General features: G+C 43.4%; 1 protein-coding gene across 1 annotated transcript in view; it reads left to right on the plus strand.

The window, feature by feature from the left end:
* Nucleotides 1-324: 324 nt before the first annotated feature.
* The window catches only part of STON2 (stonin 2), a 72,886-nt gene continuing 49,711 nt past the window's right edge, over nt 325-23,499 (plus strand). Inside the window, exons 1-3 of the mRNA XM_054970464.1 lie at nt 325-416; nt 1,987-2,244; nt 4,415-4,591. Of these exons, the coding sequence (XP_054826439.1) occupies nt 329-416; nt 1,987-2,244; nt 4,415-4,591 (523 nt within the window). The 5' untranslated portion in view covers nt 325-328. The remainder of the gene's footprint in view (nt 417-1,986; nt 2,245-4,414; nt 4,592-23,499) is intronic.

A 23,499-nucleotide genomic window follows, 5' to 3' on the forward strand; every position in this document is an offset into this window, starting at 1 on the left:
AGATATTAAATGCAGGTGTTGTATCCTTACAAGGGAGTTAGCTGTGCATATGCATTTCTAACAGCTATGAACCCTGCAAATTCCAAAGGAGCTGAAGTAGTAATATGTAGATAATGCAGATTTAGGGAAGGTTGCACAATATATGCTGTTTGCTGTCATTCTTTATGTGGAACCGATGTGTGCCAAATCAAATGTAATTCTAATCTTCTTTACAGCTGCTGGGTTTGAAGGGAAGTAAAGAGCTTTACAGCAAGCAAGATCATGTATTCGCTGCAGACTGTTATTCGGACTGCTGGGGCGTGAAGATGAATAGTGACCTGCAGAGAGCATGACATCGCTGGCCAACGCCATTGCTTCCCAGCAGTCTGAGTGGGTCTCCTTCAGTGATGGGCTGCTCCTCCCAGTTACCTCTCAGGGTAAATTCCTACTAACTGATGAAGTAGGCTGCTGCCACCAGTCTCTCTCTCTCTCTCTCTCTTTTTTTTGATGCAATCCCTGTATGGGCAGCCATGTGCCCCTGCAGAGACCTCCTTTACCATTTTATGCATCCCTTTGCATAAGGTGCATCCCTTTGCATAAGGTTAATATCAATGGCACACAGCCGTCGCCTTGCTATATTTACAGCATGCACCAGGAGTCAAGACCAGCCCCACCCATCATACTAGGCCACCACCATCTTTATTTCCTACTACTGGGAGCATGGTCAGACCTGCCCAGCACACAGTTTAAGCAAAGATCAATGTATTTTCCAAATCAAACTGGAAACCAATATTTTGATCTTTATGTCCAACTATAATATTTTGATCTTTATGTCCATCCCCACATTCTGCATCAAAACCCCTACTTTAACCTCAAAAGCCATCTTTTACTGTTAGAAGCCGAGTCAGTAGGCTGGACATCAGGACTTAATCCTAAGGAACTACATATCCCATGGTGTTTTGTTTGGATGTTTAATTTACGTAGCTGCTCAACCATGAAGCTCACTGGCCTTGGACCAGTCACTAAGGTTGCCAGGCATGGCTTGGCAATGAGCGCAAGACCAGGATGGTGGAGACAAGTGAACAGTTGTAGTTCAATGGTGCAATGTCACTTGCAGGGAAAAACTGAAAGTGATGCCACACCCTAGGAATTTCCAGGATCTCTATGGTAAAAACCATAGAGCTTCCATTGATTCCCAGGAGAGTGGTGTCATTTCCAGTTTTTCTCTAGAAGCAATGTCACACTGCCAGCCCAAAGTCCATTTTTCAATTTTTTCTTGGAGGTAAATGGGAGCTGGGAGTAGGGAATCCTGCACACCACGGGGCGCCTGGCAACCCTGCCAGTCACTCTCTCATAGCCTAACATTCTTCACCGGGTTTTTGCATTGATAAAATTGGGGAGAGAGCCCCCATGTAAGCTGCGCTGGGAAGGGCAACATACAATAATGTAATGCTTCAATAGTATGCCACATATTTAGTTAAAAAGGGAAGCATGACAAGAGGCTATATTTTCAGGTTCAGTGAAATAAAAATATTATTTATTTTATAGAATTGATTCCTAAGTTTCCTTCCAGCCCTACAGCTTTCTATTTCTATGAGAGAGCTGTATTTTATAAGAAATGCAGGACTGACACTAAAAAACAGCAGGACTCAATTTGAGTTCCACCACGACATGTAGTTCCGCTTACCCCTCCTTATTACAATGTTCATTTTCTGCCATAGCAACTCTGTATCATAGACTGACAGGGTTCAGAAAATGTTCACCATAAAGATACTGTAAGAAGACATATTAGAGAGGGGGAAGGGAAGATATTGATGTAGGGTTGCTATTTTCAGCAGCAAACTGCATTTTTCTTTATATAATGTAGCTCTGACCTTAAAATAACAAAGTTGTAGCTACATTGTCATTAAACCTTTACTAATAGTTACAAACGACAAAAAAACTTTTTTAAAAAAAAAGGTCAGTGTCATACTATATTATCCAAGAATTCTCTGTCTTTTGTTGCAGGCCATCCTGTGGAACCTCTTGAGCAATTTCTCTCCTCGTCTGATACATCCTCTGAAGGCATTCAAAACCTGGATGGAGAATTTCAGCCTGTTGCCCAAACTGAGTTGAGAGATGCAATGGGCAAAGCAACTGCAGACTTTGCATCAAAATGTTTGCTTGAAAATCATCAGTCTCCAAAACTTGATTTATCTTCATCCTTCAGCACCTGGGTCCAGTTTGAAGATGCCCCCTGGACCAGCACTTCACCAGAGCACACAGGTTGGAATGTTTTCCTATGTTCAGGTCTATTGACCGTAATAGAGACAAGAATGGGAACAAGTTATATTAACAGCAGTCTTCTTTCATAGTGAATGTATGTTTAGAACCTTGGTGGACAGCAAAATAGTAACCTCTACATTTCCTCCAACGACACAGCTGGAGACTCCTGGAATGTTTGATCTAGGGTCCCACAGCCAAACTTCATATGGCTTTCTCAAGAGGAAATGCCCTTACTGAAATTATTGATGGAAGAAACCATAGCCAAGGGGTTGGTTCATGACCTGCATTTTCAGTTTGGTTTTTCCCATCCTCCTGTTGAATCCAAAATAGTTCGTGCCATGGGAGAGGCATAGCAAATATGTCACAGAAATATCTTGTGCAAATAACAGCCTTGGGAAGAGGTGATGATGATGCAAGTAATAACCACATCAGTCATGCAACATGAAATCAGTGTACCATACGTATGTTAGCTGCAGGACAACATCAAGGTATTTTGTCACATACACATGAAGCTGCCTTATACCAAGTCAGACCTGTGGTCTGTCAAGACCAGTAGTATATTCTCTAATTGGCAACAGTTCTCCATGGCCTCAGAAAGAGGTCTTTCACGTCACCTTCTGATCCTTTTAACTGGTGATGCCAGGATTGAACTTGGAGCCTTGTGCATGCCAGATGTCCTACCGCTGAGCCATGGCCTCTCCCCTCCTCTCCCACTGCTATCCCAATCAACGTATACCCATTGTCTCTTCCCTGTGTGTCCAAGCTGAGACTCTGCGGCTTTGCTGGTACAGGTCCAGCTGTCTCTTCCCATGCTGCTGATGACCAGGGACAAGCTGAGCTCTTGTGGTGTGGCAACACCTTCTTCATGGTGGCTCCCCAAAAATTCTCTCAAGTAGCCAGGCCTAGATGAGTCATGCAAGTTGTGTGGTAGCAAGTTGCTTGGCAGTTGCTGCTGGGCCTGGCCCTAATGAACCCTCCTTCAAAGGCCAAAACAGCCCCCTGCTTTTACTGTCAGAAACCAAGGCTTGAAGAGTGGCAATACTGTTAATGGTTGTCTAGCAACTATCGCTGAGGGCATTCCTTTCTTAAAACTGTAGGTGCTACTTCCACCATTTTGGAGAATTTTAATCCCAAGTGACTTTTTCTTTTTAGATTTCTGATTTTTCTGCAAACCTGGGGATTTTCTCAGGTTCGTAGAGAGCGCTGTCTTGTCTGTCCATGGCCCCAGTGTCTGTATTTAAGTATCTATAGATGGGATCACGTAGAGAATTCAATATATTAATAAAATAAAACCTCAAATAACTCCCCACCCCCAAACCCTGCATTTTTAGATAATGTGCACATTCCCAAAAGGAAATAAGCGAAAAGACTTTGTTGGTAGCCTTGCATTAGTGCATATCAGAGTCTATGGACATTTAACACAGGAAGTGTCCCTAAGTGGGTGTTTCCATAGTTAAACCTGGGCCTCTGAGACTCATTGTGCGTGTGCATTCTGTCACTCCATAGCTGCTGGTTGGCTAGATGTGAGAAGTTATCTTTAAACAATTCCTTGTGCTTTTCTATCACAGCCTTGGCATTTTGTGGCAGGGTGTGCAAAGTATGGAAGCTGCCTCAAAGTAGTCCTGTGTTCTCCTAACTAAAGGCCTAATGTGGTCATGAAAAAGCTCCAAAATCACTGGGTGGGAGCTGCCAGCTTTGGGTTGGGAAATTCTTGGAGATTTGGGAGGGGGGCGGGTGGAGCCTGGGGAAGCCAGAGTTTGGCATAGGGAGGAACCTCGGTGGGGAATGCCATAAAGTCCACCCTCAAAAGCAGCCATTTTCTCCAAGGAAATGATCTTTGTAGTCTGGAAATCAGTTATATTTCTGGGAGATTTCCAGCCATCACCTGGAGGCTGGCACCTCTGTGGGAGGGCCAAAGAAGTCCAGTGAAGTCACAGATGGACTTGCATGAGAGGGAAAGCTTCAGACAGCAGAACATCCCCACAATAAATGCCAGTGTTTGCCTTATATGGAATTCACCACAATAAGATGTAGTAATGGTTACTACCTCAGATGAGGTTAAAGAAGGCTAGGCAAATTCATGGCATTCAGATCAACTGCTTTTAGCCATGATGACTAAGTTTCTTTTGGTTTGTGTGTCTTTCTCTTTAAACCCTTTCTCCAAAAACAGCTGGCTGGACATGCCCCTCCTCAGGGTCTTCTCAGAGACGGCCTGTTGCCTCAGACAGCAGTTGGACAACGTCTGAGAATACCAGCAGCCCAAGTATCACCCCTTCCTATACAGATCTACAGTCTATAAATACGGAGGACCTGACCAGTGGCGGAGTGTCTGCTGCAGATTTGACTGGTAAGGCAGACTTTGCACTTTGCTTGGTCAAATATCCCTGTTGGATAAATCATGGTGAATCTTGGAGCAGCTTTATACTCAAGATGTGTGCTTCAGAAAGAACAGGTGCCGACCACACAGCCAGAAGTTCTTTTGTAGCCATGGTCTGTGTGGATTTTTGGATCAATATGCGGTGCTTAGGAGCAAGAAGAGTAGGAGATATCTGATGTCCCATAGTAGCATATACATGCATTTATTATCCACAGATTTAAAAGGTCAGAATGGGGCCAGAGGGAATCAAATAGGCAGACATAATCTGGTTAAGAAAAAGTGGATCCCATGTTGCGTGATGGAGGGGGGTAAAGATACAGTCCGTCTCTTCACAGGTGATGTAAACAATGCAGGAATGTTGGCCCCTTTTTTGCTGTTCTTCATCAAATTATAGGCTAGACTCCTGGGAACCCAGGAATGGATTGCTGTTTGGACAGAAGTTGCAGGTGGGCGGCCATGTTGCTCTGCAGTAGATGAGCAAAGTTCAAGCCCAGTAGCACCTTAAGGACCAACAAAGAGTTTCTAGGTATAAGCTTCTGAGAGTCAAGCTCTCTTCATCAGATACACATAAGAATGGAGATCTGAGACTTTTATTGAAATCAGAAGATGGGTTTTGCAAAGAGCTAAGATAGGATGTAGAGGTACACTGTGAAATATAATTAACTTGATTAGCTAATTAGCTAATATGGTAAAATTAGCATATTTAGTGGAAGAAGAATCTGATGTCCCTATTCAACCCTGAGAGGTCCATTGTTCTGAATTTGTATTGTGTTTTGTTTGTACAATGTTATTAATCTGTGGCTAATGAACAGGGGCAGTGGTGTGATGCGAGGGACAACATTCAAGGGTTAGTTGTGACTTTCAGTTTCTGTGGAAGAAACCAAGCAAGCAGGGCTGTATGCCCATTGTGGGGAAGATATGCAAATAAATGATTTAATGGGGCTTGGCATGCTTATTTTGGCTCTTGATCCTCTGTAATGCAGTGTGGAAAATCAAATACTTTTGTGATGGGAGTTAAGCAAGAGATTTTGTAACAGAATAGAAAGTATTGGGCTTCTTTGTAAAATGGTTGATGGAAATTTTTGGTCTCCTGCAAATGCACGTAGAACATAGAAACATAAGAGCTAGAAGGTACCCCAAGGATCACTTGGTCCACCCCCTGCACCAAACCGGAAATTCACAGCTACCCCCCCCCCCATTCCCCCCATGACCCTGTTCTAAGCCCAGAGCTCCTTACCTGAAGTAAAATATTATAAAGGGCGACTGACTTTGCAGCCTTAACACGAAGCTGCCATCTTCTGGGCAAGCAGTAAGGATCACTGGGTGTGTGTAGGGGGGGGGAGCAAAGTAACTGAATTTCCTGCCTTGTGCTGGGGGTTGGACTAGATGACCCTAGAGATCCCTACTGAATTAGGCCATCTATGAAGTTCAGTACGGAGTGGCAGCCTTAACATGAAGCTGCCTTGTACTGAATCAGACAGTCTATCAGTACAGACTGGCAGCTGTTCTCTTGGATTGGAGGCAGAAGGTCTTTCACATCACCTCTTACCTGATCATTTCAGTTGGAGTTGGAACCTGGAACCTTCTGCATGCAACGCAAATTCTCTGCTGCTGAGCAACGCCCCCCTCCCCCCAGTTCTGTTTCTGGTGGGTGGATCAAACTGCTAGGTGGAAGTAGTTCAATGGCACCGCATTCTTTGGATCCAAGCCGTTGAGCTATCAAGTACCCTGCAAAACCCATTTAAGTAGCTGGCTCTGAGAGGAGCCTCCTTTAATTAACAGGATGAAGGCTTGGAAAATACGAGCAGTAATCAGTGAAAGGGTGGTCTGAAGTTCCTTTTTTTCATGAAGGCTTTTTTGGTCCTCAATAGCTCACCATTGTGACTGAGAGCAAGCTAGGACTGTGCAAAGCTCAATGCCATTCATGGAGGAAACGTACACTGCATGCTATGCAGGGCTCAAGTCTTTGGCTCCACAATGAGCTGGTTTCCCAGGGTGAATTAAATACAAGGCTGAGAAGCTTTCGTTCCCTTGATGTAGATTCCAAGTGGCAATAGATCAAATCGGTGAGGTTTTAGTGGTAGCACTAACTGCTATTCCTTGTATGCTCAGGCTACTGGAGTGTGTTTTGCCCATTGCACAAAGGTGGCATTTGCCGTAATCAAGCAGTGACCCTGCTCTGTCCTCAGAGACTGGCCGGACCACATAGCCAGTGGGGAAGAGGAAGAGGGGGATCCTCCATCTGAAACAGGAGGCTCAATTTCTTTGCAGCTTAAAACCGGCACATCTCAATCATGGGAAAAGATGAGATCACGCTGGTAAAAAACCCCCAAAAGAATGTGGTATGGCAGTGATGGGAAGCTGACAGGATCAATTTTAGACTTCTCTGCTCTTAAGCAAAGGGCACTAATTAGAAGCAGATTTCATGTCAAAGGAGAGAGAGGAAGTCTGAGGAAGAACACACAGGCCACAAAGTTGGTGGCCCTCGTGTGTAGCTTCATTCCTAGATGATGACAGAGGGGATGAAGATTGATTTGTATTTTCTGATTACTCTGTCGCTAAGATGATCAGGGGTTCAGTTCAGACAAGCCTCCCAATAGGGGCCACAAAGCGACTGACAACATTTTCCTCTCCTCCATTTTTCCCTCACAACAACCCTGTAAAGTAGGTTAGGCTGAATGCATGTGACTGGCCCAAGGTGCAGGGAATCAAGCCTGAGATGCCCATATCCTAGCCTGTCTCTCTAGCCACTACACCCCACTGGCTTCCCATGTGTCCTACCCCTTGTCTTCTGCAGTTTCAGTTTCCAGGTTAGCTCTAAGTATAATTTGCTGCAGTGTTCAAAGCCCTTTTCAGATGTTGCTTCCACTCAGAGTGAGAGCCCAGAATCTTCATGGAGATCTTCAAGGTAGTTGGAGTCACTTCATCTCATCGGGCACATATTTTGTGCATGTGTACTGGTTTGGTGCTCACAAACCGACCACTGGATTGTCCAGAGTTCCGGTTCATGCATACCAAAGCTTGTATGAGCATGCAAAATATGTGTTCCTCCTCTTCAGACAGCATGGTGACCACATGTATCAGGAATGTTGCAGGCTGGACATGCTCTCAAGACCCACTGCTGCTGAGCTCACAGTATGCGTGGATGTAATGTCTGAAAAGGGCTCTGACCAGCAAATCATGGTTAGCAGTGTCCCTCCAACCTAGAATCAGAAACAAACTTCAAATCATCACCACGAAGGAAAAGCACTCAGTCGAGCTTGTGTATTCGGACATCACAATAAACTGTTACAGTGTGTGCCGACAGCACAGTCTCTGTTCTGCAGTTCCAGCAGCCATATTCACCTGAGCATTTCAGTTATTTAAACCCCACGAACCACAAACTGGTTCGTGAACTTGCCCCAGTTCATGGGAGCTCGTGCTTCCTGGTTCGTGGAAACCCACAAACCACGAACTGCATGGTTCGGGATTTTTGTGGTTCGTGCCCATCTCTAGCTACAAGTAGCCCAATCTGATATTGCCAATGTAAGGTATTACAGGCTTGCTCACAGTAATGTAACCAGTTTGCTCACTGGTATTAATGCAAGGAGATTTTAGCTGAAGAAATTATATGCACATTTAGGTCCTGGACTCTGTTATTATTTGGCTTACATAGATTGTCTAGAATGCAAGCATTTCCAGAACCATTTTTATATCTGATTTAACACATCATGCACTTGGGAGGAGAACAAAGCATTGTATTTAGCTGGTGGGATACTGGCTTCCTTGGCTGAAATCATCAGTTGGACTGAAATTGGAGCTCCAGGTAGCATTTGAGTAGGTAGGCGCCTGCCCAGACACCTACTGGCTCCAGCCTTGAGGTTTGCTGATAGTTATCACAGAGCTCAGAAGTGGAGATGGAAATTAAAAAGTGCACTGCTATAATTTCCTGAAATGCCCTGAAGCGGATTTTAGAGCAAAGATATTATTTAATGGATGTTCTTGAAATGCCATAAATGCAAGCAATTTAACCCCTGCCTACCTTCAATGATGATGTGTAAAAGTTCAGAATGAAGAAGGTTGCTGAAACCATCCCAAGGAGCATTGATCACAGGGAAGAGAAGCAATTTCTACCAGAACCCAAATGTGCTTACTCATAAGTAAGGCCCCTGAATGCAAGGTGTGTTTAGGACTGCAATTTTAATACACAAGATCATTCCTCTCCACAAAAATAAAACCAATACCTCTGATTTTCTACAGTCCATTTCAGACATTACAATACTGCATGTAGATTCTCCCCATACATGTGATCACCATGTTGTCTGAACAGGTACAACTCACACATTTGGCACACATGTACAGCTTCTGTAAGTGTAAACTGAACACTGGATTTTTCGGGGTCCTGGTTCACACATACTGAAGCTATACACACATGCAAAATACACACATTGCCCCTGTTCAGATAACATGGCAACCATGTGTATTGGAAGCAATGAGAGTCACACTAACTCCAGAAATACATGGCTGCTAGGATCCCAGTATGCATGGGTATAATATCTGAAAAGAACTTCTCAGCTGTTCATTTGAATCTGCACACTGTGAGAACCAAACAGGAATTTGAGGAATTAGGGGCGGGAGCTGAAATAGACATCATGGCTTTAAATAGCATGAACAGGATAACAGGTAAAAAGAGAAGGGGTTTGGTGGAGAACAATGAATGCAGAGAGGGCAGGAGACATCATAGGAGCTGTGAGTCAATAGTGTCTAGAAAAGGGGGTGCAGAATGCATTTAGAAAATCCACAGTTAGAACTGTAGTGTTTCTCAAAGGAAAAACTGTCTTAACTTGCAGTAAGCGGTTTTCACATGTTTGTATTTCTTTGTTCTAAACAGATGTTGGATGGTGTTTTTTTTAAAAAAAAATCTATATCGATTGATTTCTAAAGAAGATATGTTACATGGGAGAGCCATTGTAGTAGACAAGGAGACGGAGCGTTGAGTTCCAATATTTCTTCAGCCACAGAATTGTTATGATACCTGGAACAACTTAATCTACCCCACAAGGTTCTTTCCCTGGGGAGAGGGGGGATGAAGATCATGAAGTTCTTTGAACATTGAAAGTGTTACAGGAAGTTATAGTGAATGTCTGAAATTTGCTGAATATCAACATTCATGTGTGAATGAATGTTGACAGTCCCCTCTACATGGAGCCACATCGAATGATCAAGAAATGTAATGCAGAAAGGTTCAAGGGTAAAACCACTCTCTTCTGCCTCTTTCATGGACAGAGCTGGGAAACTTGGGGATTCTTGTGAGGACCTCACAGTGTCCTTCCACTGGATCCAACCCAAAAATATGCTAAAGTATTCATTTGCAGATTTAAAAGCCCTCTATAGTCAGGAAGCCAAGTCCTCTCTGTACTCTACCAGGGCACTTTAGTAAACTTTGAACCATCATGCTGCAGAACTTTACAAGAATTGCAAAAGGAAGACGTTGATGTATAATTGTTCTCCATAGACAATAGCCATGCATCCCCGTTCTTCTTAAGGATGGAACTGCAGAGAACTCTGAATGAGCAAGAAAGCAAATACCATTTGTGTAAGGATTAAAGAGGCTGCATTGCAGGAAGAGTCAGGAAAATGTCTTTGTGGGCAGGAGGAGGTTGTTTGCCAGTTTTGTTGCTTCCAAGCAATGCAAAACAGAGGGTCTCCCGTAAAGTACAAGTACTGGCTCTGAAAGTGGGGCAGTTTGATTTCCCCCAGAGTGCCTTTCAACACTTCCTTTGTGGCAGGGTGTTCTCTAACCATGCAGAATTAGAATGTGGTTGGGAAACTGTGAACAAAAGAACATGGGGGGCTCTGGAGGCTTTGCGTTCATGAACTTATTTCTTCTCCTTGCCTGGGTTGATTTGTTTGCTGAGGCTCGGTTGCCTCCAGCAACGTAGTATCAATGTGAACTATGGGGTATCTGTGGAGATCTGCCAGACTCCCTGCAAACCTTTTTCAGTTTGTAGCTGCTTCTGCGGGTGAAACGGTCGGACATTTTCTTCTGCTGATGATATTGCTTGGCCTTTTCTCCTCCGCTTCTCTGAAGTACGTGAAAGCAGCGTGGTGTGTTACAGAAGCAGACCCTGTAAATGATCTCCTTGACCATCCCAGTATCCTCTTGTGGTCATAATGCCTTTGCTTAAAAATTTAGCCTTGGGGAGAAGCAACAGTTGAACTTGCACTGAGATTACACTCCCCCGCCTGTTCCTCTGTTGTATTCCTTCTGGTGTTCTATCTGTGACTGGCGAAGGGGCCATGCAGGGACAGCTCCAGTTGTTGGTCCTGCTACTTGAGCCTCCCCCATTTCAGGTGACAGGAGCAAAATAGCTGTAGGGTATGCGAAGGTCTATGGGTTATATGGGAGAGAGGGATGGGTCAGTGGGCATGTAGGATGGTGCCATGATACTAAGCTTCTATTACGTGCTTGCACGTTGAAGTGCAAACATAGGGTAATATTCACCACACCAACTGAAGCTTCCAAATTAACTTAAAAGGAAGCACCACATAAAGCGTATTACGATAATATAACCTATGTCATCATGACTAGTCTCTGTGCCTCAATTTTTTATTTGTAAAGCTATAAGAAGAAAATTTCTCTTCAGCCCAAGATGCTTGAAATTTGTTCTCTATGGTGAGATAAGAGATTGCCATAGATGTTCCTATTAGGGTGTGCAATCTGAGCCTCGAAACCAGCAAAAAAGACAGATCTATGCCGACCCAGCATAATCTGGCTATACAGGTTCTTCAGGGTGAACCCCGGATTGGATTCAGGCACCTGGATTCCCTGGGCCGGATTATCTGGCAGTAGGTAGCTGCCGCAGAGGAGGCAGAGCAGCAGCGATGGTGAGAGGGTAGCAGCAAAAGGTGTGCCAAGCTCTGTGCCACTCAGTGCGAGGGTGATGGGGCAAGGGAGGAGCCTCTTCAAGTCGCCATCACTGACTGCCTTTTAAACTCTGCATCTTGGCAAGCCTCACACACACAAACACACACCACCTGCTTCAGTAAAAGGATTCACTATGCGATTCTCTGGTTTGACAGCAATAAACTTGCAAAGGAGTTATGGTGAACTAGAGAATCCCAAGCAAGGAGAGGGGAGCCGCAAAGTTTAAAAGGTTTAGAAATATTTCCTCCATAGGAAACAATGGAGAGTGGTTGGGGGAAGCTTATTCAGGGGCCCATAGTATTGGATCTCAGGATCCTGCAATTTTGGGAGTCTTTAGTGGAGAGTCAGGAGTAGGTTTCCTGCAAATTTGGTGGTGATTGCTTTAAAAATGCACCTCCCCCCAGCCTCTCGGATATTTCCCATAGGGAATAATGGCCAATTCAGTATTCTCTAACCCAGATTAGAGACTCTGACCCAGATTTCAGGGAACCTGGATTTTATTTTTAAATCTCTGAAACCTGGATCTGGATTACGTGGAATTTTTTTTTTGGTGCACACCCTTAGTTCCTGTAATTCAAGCAAATACTATTATAGTCCACACCTTCTCCCAATAGAGATCCCATTTATCACAAGGAACTACAGGTGAGGAAAGAGGACAGGGCAAAGGTTCCTATTTCTTTTTTTTCTTGTCGTGTTCTCTCTCTCTCTCTCTCTCTCTCTCTCTCTCTCTCTCTCTCTCTCTCTCTCTCCCTCTCCCCCCCCCTCTGTCTCTTAACCAACAGCTGAACTCTGTGGTGCAGTTATGAATTTTAGAAGAGGTCCTGCAAAACAGTGCTTTGAAATGATCACCCACTGGAAAAGCAGCCAAGCAGTCCTTCTGCCTCCTAATCTTCCTTCATAAGGGTGACTGAGCACATCTTCATTAAACTGTTGGTGCTGCTGTGATGGGGGATTTATTTGGTCACGGCCTTCTTTCAGACTGTGACCTTGATGAATCAACAGTAATGCATGCACTCTGAATACCCGTTGTGTGGTTTCCGTGGTGCTGAGAGCAATTAGTATTTCTGCACATGTATCTTGGAAGGGGAGGACCCGAGGTCTCCATCCCCCCACCTTTTAATGAGCAGGCTAGCTGTCATATGCATTGAATTTCATTTGTGTAATTGAATAGCATGTGTTTAACTTAGCTTTTTCAGTAAAATTCATGAAAGACCCCAGGAACATGTGATGCTCCCTTTCATATCTGGATCCTCCTGTTTGCATACACAGATCTCTGTGTTATAGGTAAAGTGGAGTGGGCATCCTTGATTTTGTCGAATAAAATAAGCTTTCACAGCATGCAAACATGCCCTTTTGTAGGGACAGTTCTGACTCCAGGGAGATCAGCTTATATGATGTTCTATTGCATAGGTGCCTATTTCAATAGGAAAAAGAGTGGATTGATTTTTTTGGTCTATTTTTCAGAAAAGGGACTTCAAAAGAATAGTATATTTTTATGAGTGCTAGTTGTTACAACTTTGGTTCCATTTTAATAATGATAAATCTGGCAGTGTTGTGTAATAGCCACGAGTTGTGATCTTGGAGTTCCCCAGTTCATATTTCACAATGGCAGGCGGCATTGTTTGTAAATTGCTGTCAATTTGAAGCTGACTTACCGTGACCCTGTAGGGTTTTCCTGACAAGATACTATCAGAGGTGGTTTGCCATTGCTTACCTCTGCATAATGATCCTGGTCTTCCTTGGTGGCCTCCCATCCCAGTTCTAACCAGGGCCAAGACTGCTTAGCTTCTGAAATCTGGTGAGATCAGGCTAGCCTGGACTAAGCATCTTGTACTGTTAAATATTTAATTATTATATCAAATATTTAATATCAAGGACTCACCAGAATTTGTCTCTTTGGCTAACATGGTATGTAGACTGGTTTACTTCTCCAACAAAAGTAACTCATTATGTTGTAAGTTGGACAGAAATACAAGGTATAAGGGCTAAAATGTAAGCTAGGGGGCACTGCACTCCATTTTTAAGTGGAGCCCCTATCCCGCTGATTGTAACACAGTCATCAGAAATACTGCTTAGCTTCTGAAATCATAGTACCCTCTTCTGGCCACAAGGTAGTATTACCAAACACCAAACATCTTTGCTTCAGACTCTTGAGGATTTCAATCCATGGTGTCTGTTCTTTTCGCATTTGAAAGACTCTGCTATTCCCCTACAAAGCCGAATCTTTGTAGACAATCCCTCTCAGATTCTGTCATTCTGATCACATAAGCAAAATCACATCCCTTTATTCAGAATTAATTAAACCAAAACAAATGGCTTTCCCTTGTTCCATATACATAGCCGCTATGTATAGATAACTTGAAACAAAAAGTGGCAAGAAAAAATGGAAATTGTTGCCCTCGGGGAAAGAGGTGGACTTGGTTAATTATTAGTTTTTCTTTCCTTTCTCTGATGTATGTAAGTGGAACCCTTGGCATTTTGCAGATGGAGCACTACCTTTATTCTTCAGGGTGAGAAAAGGGAGTAAAGTTAAGAAACTAAATCAATTTAATCTGGGACTTCTTAGAGAGACAGCCCTGTGTTAAGTGTGTTGTGCTTGGCTGGTGACTACTCTTGGGGAATGAATTAAGTATGGACACTGATTGGCATCCAGAAACCAGGGAGCAAGGCTGTGGTAGACTGTCACATCCTTTTGGCTTCTCCAGCTTTGCCACCTCCATTGCCAGAAACCTCAAGCAGAAAATTGCTCTTGATAAGAGGTTTATACAGGCTGGGTAAAGTTGTAGAAAGGCAAAAGGAATGTTAAATAGAGCTGTCAGGTTTGCTAAGGCTATTGGGGCTTCTTCAGGGTTGCCATTTTATCCTTAATAATTACAGGATTAGTGCAAAGATTAGCTTCTCAAATTCTGCCATTAAATGCCTCCAAAGAAGCTTGGTCTGGTTCCAGTACAAAGCTGGAAATCATGTGAAAGTATCAGGTAGATAGAAGGGCCTGGTGATTTTTTTTCCCTTCAGGAACTGGAGGAATCTGTAATCTGTAAAAGGCAGGTTCATGTGAACTCCCCCTTTGAGGAACATGCATATGTGCTGTCTTTTATTGACTGATGTAGCCAATTGACTGATATATTGTGGATCCTCCATCAAGTTTTGCTGTGTCACCCAGCACGTACCAACTTTACCATGTTTTAAGCGTAGAATTCTTGGCTGCGAATGTTCAAAGTGCAGCTGTTCTAGCATCCCCTAGCTGGTAGGGCCAGTAGGGATTCCTGGAGCAGCATGCTGGCCTTCAAACAGTTTAGCCCAGGAAACTTACTTATCTCTCTGTACCTGTATAAAGATAGGTACATTTTATTGGCTCTAGCTAAGTTCTGAGTGGCTTATAAAAGTGAAGATCATAAAAAGGTTAGAAGAATGACCACTACCTTGGAAACTACCCTGCTTAGTGGCGTTGCAAATCTGAATACTTGGGGTTTGGGGAGCAACAGCAGGAGGAGGGGCTGTTGCTTTCACACCTTCTTTATGGACTCCTCAGAGGTATCTAATTGACCAACAAAGGAAATAAGATGTTGGACTAAATGAATCTTTGGTCTTTCCCAAAATGGCTCACAGGCATCTTAATTTAGGCCAATCCCTGGATGTCAAATACCTTTTAGGGCTTTATATCTCATAACCAGAACCCAGTAATAACCCCAAAATAAAACAGACAAGTATTTCCCAATAACATGAAGTAAAGTCACATACAAATAAGATAATGGTAAAAGCCAATAAGAACAGTATAATATGGTAACAAAAGGCCAGCATTGAAAAGCCTTCCAGAAACAGTAGCAATAAAAATACGCAAAAGTAAAACCAGCAGCAAAAAAAATATTCTAATGAAACGTGTGTGCGTTATGTGCCATCAAGTCATCTCCGACCTATGACAACCCTATGAAGGAAAAACCTCCAAAATGTCCTATCATTAACAGACTTGCTCATATCCTGAAAACTGGAGGACGTGGCTTCTTTTATTGAGTCAAGCCATCTCGTTTAGGTCTTCCTCTTTTCCTACTGCCTTACACTTTTCCTAGCATTATTGACTTTTCCAAAGAATCTTGTCTTCTCATGATGTGCCCAAAGTACAATAGCCTCAGTTTTGTCATTTTAGCTTCTAGGGAGGATTCAGGATTGATTTGATCCTATATCCTATATTTGGTTCCTATATACCAGTAATTTCCACGTATACAGTCTTTTTGGTTGCCTGAAGCATACATAAAACAATGAACAGGTTGTTTGCTTCGCAAAATTCTATGAGTCGCTCTCCTACTTCATTTCGTGATCCTAGTCCTAATTTTCCAACTATGTTTGATTCTGCTTTATCTCCTACTTTTGCATTCCAGTCACTATGATTATCAGCATATCTTGTTTAGGTGTACGATCAATTTCTTCTTGAACACTTGTGTAAAAGTTTTCAATTTCTTCCTCCTCAGCATCTGTAGTTGGAACATAAACTTGAATGATGGTTATGATAACAGGCTTTCTCTGAAGTCTGATTGATACTACTTGGTCAGACTTTGTGTTGTAGCTCTTGACTGCTTGTGCAATGTCTCGCCTCACTATTAGAGCAACATCGCTTCTTCTGAGTTCAATTCTGCACTGATAATGTCCTGAGTCAGTCCACATTAGTTCACTCATACCCAGGACTGCAATGTTTAAATGTTCCATTTCTTGTTTTACGAAATCTAGCGTACCTGTCTTCATACCTCTCACATTCCATGTTCCTATTATGTGCGTTGTACACCTTTGGACATTCCTTTTGCATCTATTCACGTCTGAAACTGGACATCCTTTCAGCTTTAATTTAGTCCCATTATTAAGAACAGCGCTATTCATACTTGTCCTCTGCTCTTCCCCAGCAGCCAATTGAGTGCTATCCGACCTGGGGGTCCTGTCTTTCAGCACTATATCTTTTTTCATTTTGGATTGTCTCATCATAGGGTTTTCAAGGTAAGAGATTAGCAGAAGTGGTTTACCATTGTCTTCTTCTGCGCAGTACCAACCAGGGTTAGTTGAAGTGACACAGCCGTTGTCTGTGAAACATCCTCTGCCAGTGTCACCTTCCAGTACTGCTGCTGCCCAGTACCAGCCTTCAAGACTTTTTCCACTCCCATCACTATCGAAACAGTCAATTTTTTTTCTGCTGATGTGACCATTGATTCCTGAAGGGGGTAGATAGTCGTCTGGTGTCTCAGCTTTGACCACTCCGCCTTGAGTGACTCTTCCAGGAGTTTAGATTCTTAACCACGCCTGCGCTTCTGACGGTGTTGCTCTTATCTTCACTGACACACTCAAACCCCCTCCCACATTAAGGTGTGTATCCAAGAGGGAGTCTAATGAAATAATGGGTCTAAAAAAAGTATTATTTATCAATAATAGAAGAAAAATCCCAGGAGGAGAGAAAAGGGTAACTGGTAAGCTGTATATGACAGAAGTATTTATTTTATTCATTTGGTGGAATTTGCTTGAAAAATGACACACACAACCAGATAGTTTTTCCTATTGTCCCCTATCCTACTATATAAAAGGCAAGCCGTATTGGCAATGACTCACTTTTTATCCCTGCGCAGGTGCACTGGCAGGCTCCTCCATGGGGATAAAAAGTGAGTTGTTGGCAACATGGCTTGCCTCAGAGGCCCTGAGGAGGCTATGGCAGCAGCAGGAAGGTCCCTGCCGCCTTCACCAGGCCTCTGAAGGGCCAGAATTAGAGCATACTCTGTTGTGGAGCTGATACTTTGGAATGGCTTGCTAGAATGTGTGAAAAGAGCACCTTCACTCCCAACTTTTTGGAAAGCATGTAAAAACATTATTATTTCTAAGAATTTTTTCTGGAGGATGAAGCAGCTTTTGAGAAAGTGTTGCCAGGAAGGCTTGGCTGCAATTTTATTTATTGTTTGGGCATTTCTATGCTACTTTTGTAGGGACCATATCACTCCAGTCTTGTTCCATCCACACGAGCTTCCAATTTACTTCAGAACCAGCATACTTTAAGTTCCCGCCTCCTCCCGTATGATCCTATCTGACCATATAGTCATGTTTGCAGCCTTTCTTCAGGTTCCCCTGTCATCTGAAGGGAATCAGGCGGCCCACCACATAGAAATTTGCCTATCTTCCTTGATAGTTTTCTTTCCAAAGAAGAAGACCTTTTTGTTTCATGTAGTGTTCCTTATTGACCCTCCTTCCTGATTGTTTTTAATTATTATATAATATGTTTGGTTTGAATGCTTTTTTAAACTGTTCATGTTCTTGAGGCCCAAGTTGGATGGAAATGTCTCCCTTATGGGACCCAAAGCAGCTAATAAGAATTTCCAAAACAATCCATTTTAAACAATATAACTTAAGTGTAACAAGAGAATTATTTTAAAAAACACATTCTGGGTAGGTCTTCATTCACTGGAGTGGCTATTTTAGACCCCAAGTTGTGAGCCTTTTGGCTCTTCTGCCTTTACTAGGAAGTCTTTACTAGGAAGAGGTAGGAACAAAGTGGTAGGGTTACCAGTCTCAAGGTGGAGCCTGGAGTTTTCTTGGAGTTACAGCTGATCTCCAGACTACAAAGATTAGTTCACCTGAAAAAAATGGCAACTTTGGAAGCAAACTCAGTGATATCATACATCCCTGCTGAGCTCCCTCCCATCCCCATATTTTGCCCTCCCGAGGAACTGCACCCAAATCTCCAGAAAGTTGCCATGCCGTAGTTGACAACCGTAAGAAGTAGTTTAGGGATTCCTCAAGAAGAGGAGGAGTCTACACAGCAGCTGGAAGCTGGATCTGCAGAGTAGCACTTGAGGGCAGGGTTGTCGCCTAGGAGTCTCTGGGTCCAGACTAAAGTTGCCAACTTCCGGGTGGGGCCTGGAGATCTCCCATAATTACTACCAATCTCCAGACTACAGAGATCAGTTCCCCTGGAGAAAATGGCTGCTTTAGAGGACAGACTGTATGGCATTATATGCTGTTGAGGTCCCTCCCCAAACCCTGACATTCCCAGGCTCCAGCTTCAAAATTTCCAGAAATTTCTCACCCAGAAGTTGGCAACTCTAGTCCAGACTCATAGTGCAGATGAAGTGGCCATGAAGACTGGTTGAACCAGAAAGGCTCTCCGCTTGACCCAGGGCTTAAATGTCCTGAAGAGGAAGAAGCTCCACCTGTTCCTGGGCAACATCTAGCCAGGGCTTGATTGAGCCCCGATATTGCAAAGAACAATATGCTCAACAATATGCTGGCTGGTAGCAGCAGGACAACAGGCCACCAGTAGGGCTTCAAGCATGAGCCTGCTTACTGACAGGTGACCCACTGATTAGGTGGGGGCTTTTACCAGCAGTGTAGTGATTTGGCTAGCAAGAAGATGACATTACTTCTGGCACAACTGGAAGTGATGTCATCACTTTGATGGAGACACTTTAACATTCAACCAAAACTCTAGAGTTTAACCATAGTGTTTTTGTGAGGTGCCAGAGCACTGCCAGCAATGCAGTGACATCACTTCTGGTCACCAGAAGTGATATTATCACATTGCCAGCAACACCAAACAACCTCATTACCTACCCACTCTCATTTTTATTTTTTTGCCCAGCTACACAGCAGTAGGAACAGTTAGCACGGGGTGGGAGGTCTCCCACTGAAGCAGGAGGCCTGGCACTCATAACCTCCAGCCTGGCGCTTTGTCATTTTTGTCCTCAGGGCTGCCGCCTGCTGCCTCCAATGCTCTCATTGGATGGGTAGTAGAGAACCTGGGTGCTGGTGGCCCATGGCCTGGCCGCTGAGGAAGGGGGCTGACTGCTGCAGTGTCTGGCACATGACAGCATTGTCTGGAGCTCAAACTTTAGGGACAGGCCCTTTGGCCAAGGGGCTGTAGGTCTGAGGAGGGTACAGTGGTGCCAGGTGTTCCCAGAACCCCCTGATATTGCCCCAGGGTGGTCCCTGGCTCATCCTGGTTGTTCCTCAGATGAGGAATTCATTCCTAGGCCTCAGTCTGGCTGAGGAGGAATTCTAACAGCTCTTGCCCTTCAGCTTATGCCCAGGGGCTTGCATGATTGGCCATGTCCAGGCTTAAGTTCCTGCAAGAAGAGGAAAAAACATAGTCAGCTGAGATGGTCCAGCTTATGCTAGCAAGCTAGCAGGATTCTAACAACTTCCTCTTCTGCCCCATATGTCCAGGCTTAAGCATCTGTAAGGAGAAGAAATAACACACTCAGCTAAGAGGATACTCAACGTCTGCAGGCAACTTCAGAGGCTCTTCCCAACTTCATCCTCTTCCCAAAATGCCTCTGGCAATGCCCAGGCTTAAGGACCTGCAAGGAGAGGACAAAAACATAGCTCACATGGTACTCAGTTTCTGCTAGCAAGCTAACAGGCTTTTTCCAATTTCCTCCCCTGCGTGTCTGTGTATGGTGTTCTAACTCTCTTATGGCGATATTTTTTTTTTAAAAAAATTACAACTTGATGTTGCCTGTGTGAGCCACCTGGAGTCTCAGGAGGAAGGAAGGCTCTAAATACTTTAATTAATTAAATTAACGTTCGTGCTGTTAATTAATATGCTGTGACGTTCACCAACATATTCTCCCCTCAGATCCAAATTTGCCTCAGTACAAGGCTAGCAGAGAAATTATTACTGCTTCTGTGACACACAATTCTATTGCACTGCTTGATAAAGAAAATTGTACTCCCCGGGGGACCTCTCATTAGGGAAGCGGAAAGGAAGGGAGGACTGTGGGTGTGCGTGAGCCGTGTTTTTCAGTACTGTCGGGTCGATCATTTGGAATTCTTGTGGGTGGGCTAGCAGGGTGTCATTAGTGGCTATTATATTAGGGACAATGCAGCACAAGGGCCAGAAGGGTTCATTTGTGGGTCAGTGATTAGAACCTACTGGTGGTTCTGCCAGAGCAAAGTTTTTAGGCTGCAATGCAGATGGGCTGAATTAGCCAGTGTCTCCTCTAATAGATTCATTCATTAGTCAGACCAAAAAATGGATTTTAAATTTAATTTTAATTGGAATTGTCTCCCAGAGGAATGAGGCAGTTGGCAATGATGCCATTGTTGTAAACAAAGCAGCCTTAAGATTCCTCCCCCCCTCCCATGCACGCACGCGCACACACACACACACACACACAAAATGATTAGTGATCAGTCTGTGTTGTATTTGCAAAGGGTGATTGTTATCTCTCATCAGTCCTCATTATCATAATGTCACCCGCCACAACTTAAACACAAGGCAGCTGATGGAACTCACAGGATTTTTGTTTGCACGCCCAGGAAACAAGAGGGAACTTCATGTTTGCCTGGCATAGGTGAAAAATTTCAAAAGGTGGTTTAAACCTCTCATTTAAAAATGACATTCATAAAAAGCTGGCTTTTAGTACGATTGATGGCAAGGGAAGGGCACAATTTGAGGAATCCTCTGGGCATATACAGAGTGTACTTTCCTTACTACAACATCACCCAGGAGGAATAGCTTTGTTAGTCTCTGACAGCAGAAGGCAATGGGAGCCTGGTGGCACCTTAAAGACAAACAAACATTTATTTCACTGTGAGCTTTTGTGAATTAGAGCTTGCTTCAGCAGATACATGAGCAGTACATCCATCAGGCTGACACTAACACGTATATAAATTAACCTGATGGAAGTACACTTCATGCATCCATTGAAGTGAGCTCTGACTCACAAAAGCTTATGTTGGAATTAATCTAGTTAGTTGTTAAATGACCATTGCGCTCCTGTTTTATTCATGAGATAATCATATCCTGTCCTGATATGGCAGATTTTAAAAGGTAGCTTTTCCCTGTCAGGCAGTCTTTAAAAAAAAAAAGCAGCTAACCAACCTGGTACTCTTTCTTCCCACCCACTGCCTTCAGGATGTAGTTAACCCTCAAATCCCTGGACCTATTCCTATTCCGCCTACTCCCTCTTCTAGCCTTATCTGTCTGGGTGTGTCTTGTTTGATTTTAAAGCAACCTGCTGCATTTTTTCCCCCTGATATGCCCTGCCCACATCACACATCAGGCCAACTGACAGGCAAGGCAACGGCTATGAGTCCTGCTCAAGCATGCATAATGCATACTTCCTTGCACCACTCCCACAGACAGCCTCTCACACACACACCCGGCAACTCAAAAGAGAGCCCTGGCTCAGCAGTCATTCTGAAGGGACTTGCTGAACTGACAGGCGCAGCATACCTACTCTCCGGGGTAAGTGTCACCAAGTTGCCTGGCTTGCTTTGATTTAAGCAGAAGCGGGAGGCTGAGAGGTTTAGGCACAGTGTGGGAGGAGAGGGAAAGGAGTTGGGGAGTGTGCTGCCTACGATGCTTGAAAATGGCAAAGTCCTCCTAAGTGTAACCTGAGAGCACAGAGGTTGAAGGAAAGTCTGCTCTTCTCTAGAGAATGAGCTGGGATCCTCAAAAGATTTGCTTTTTGGACCCCTTTCAAAGCTGTTTCAAAAGAAAACTTTTGATATAGTTTTTTGGCCCATGAATGTTTAATATAGAATGAACTGGGGGTGGGGTGGGGGGAGTGACTCGATTACCCCAGTCCACCAGACGGAGAAACATTGATGCTCTTAGCATATATGCTGGAAGATGCAATTTGATGCACTTTGCAAGGGGTCTGTTCACTCCACTTTTTTAAAAAAGATGGCAAAGTATGAACTTGGCTCTTTGAAATATAAAATATCAGCAAAACTGATTGTGAGTGTGCTTGTACATAGACTTTTTTCCCCTTCAAAAGAGAATTAAGCATGTAGTGCTGTTTGGGAAAATTGTGCTTAAATATTGTTAGGGGATTTATTTTGACATTTCTCTGTGTCTAATTCAACTAGAAGCCCCACACTGACGAGAATGTACTTAGGATTTAAAGAGAATCTCCATATTTTATTCTTAACATTCACAAATGCCGTACTCCAAACTGAAAGGTGTTCTTGGTGTTGCTTGTGAAAACTGCCCTCTCTTTAAAGGACATTAGAGAGGCTAAGTTGCAGAGAATGGAATATTTCTAAGGGAATAATCTGATGAATGCTTAGCTAGTTGAATTCAGTGGGACTTACTTCTGAGTAAATAGGCAGGAGATTGGATTGCATGGTTGTTCCCTAAGTAATTCTTAAGTACCAACAGGAGCAGGGCTTTTTCTGTGCATGTGATAGTAGTCACCCGTACTGAGTACTGGTACTTTTTATGGGATTCTCCCAAGCCCTGAGTAGGGAACTGGTAGAAATTGATGCAACCTTATATATATAAGTACCGGCACCTTTTTACAACAACAACACAAAAATGCTGAATACAAGAAAGAAAACAGAAGGGAAGCGTTTTTTTAAAAAAGCTAAATTGACATTCAAGTCAAGTTTGCATTTAAATTATAGGTTTAACAAACTTTCTTTAATCATTACATTCAAAAAATGGTCTATAAATGGTTCTCTGTGATATTACAAACCAGAGTAGTAAGAAGGCAAGTGAAGGATTTGATTTAATCCAGTGACTGCATTGTTAAGAGATGTGATGTCTGACTTTTTCGCATTTGTGCAAAACTCATTGCCTCAGTGAAAACATTTGAAAGCTATGCCTTCCGTGAGGAAAGCAAGGTCCTTTGCTGGCAAGTCCATGAGAACCAAGAGGGGACGTTAAGTTGATACTGGCTTCCTTTTTGGAAAAAAAAAGTCATTCTCTGTTATTTTTAAACAGGCCTTTGAGCATCAAACTGATTACCACTAAAAGTATGGAAGTTCTGGCAATGCATTTCAAGACAGCCTAAGGAATCAAGAATATTATTTTTTTTTAAAAAAAGGCATTATTACTTTTGAAAACTCTGGCTGCATTTTCAAACAGAGCAATTTGTACAGAAACAGCAATAATCATGTTCAAGCCTGGAATTCAAATTGCTTTCCACACTGATTTGCTTATCGTTTCCCTCTTCCATACTGTTTGCCAAATTAATAATGCCATCTGTTGAGTAAGTTT

Source organism: Eublepharis macularius, chromosome 2 (assembly GCF_028583425.1).
Source record: "Eublepharis macularius isolate TG4126 chromosome 2, MPM_Emac_v1.0, whole genome shotgun sequence".
Lineage (NCBI taxonomy): Eukaryota > Metazoa > Chordata > Lepidosauria > Squamata > Eublepharidae > Eublepharis > Eublepharis macularius.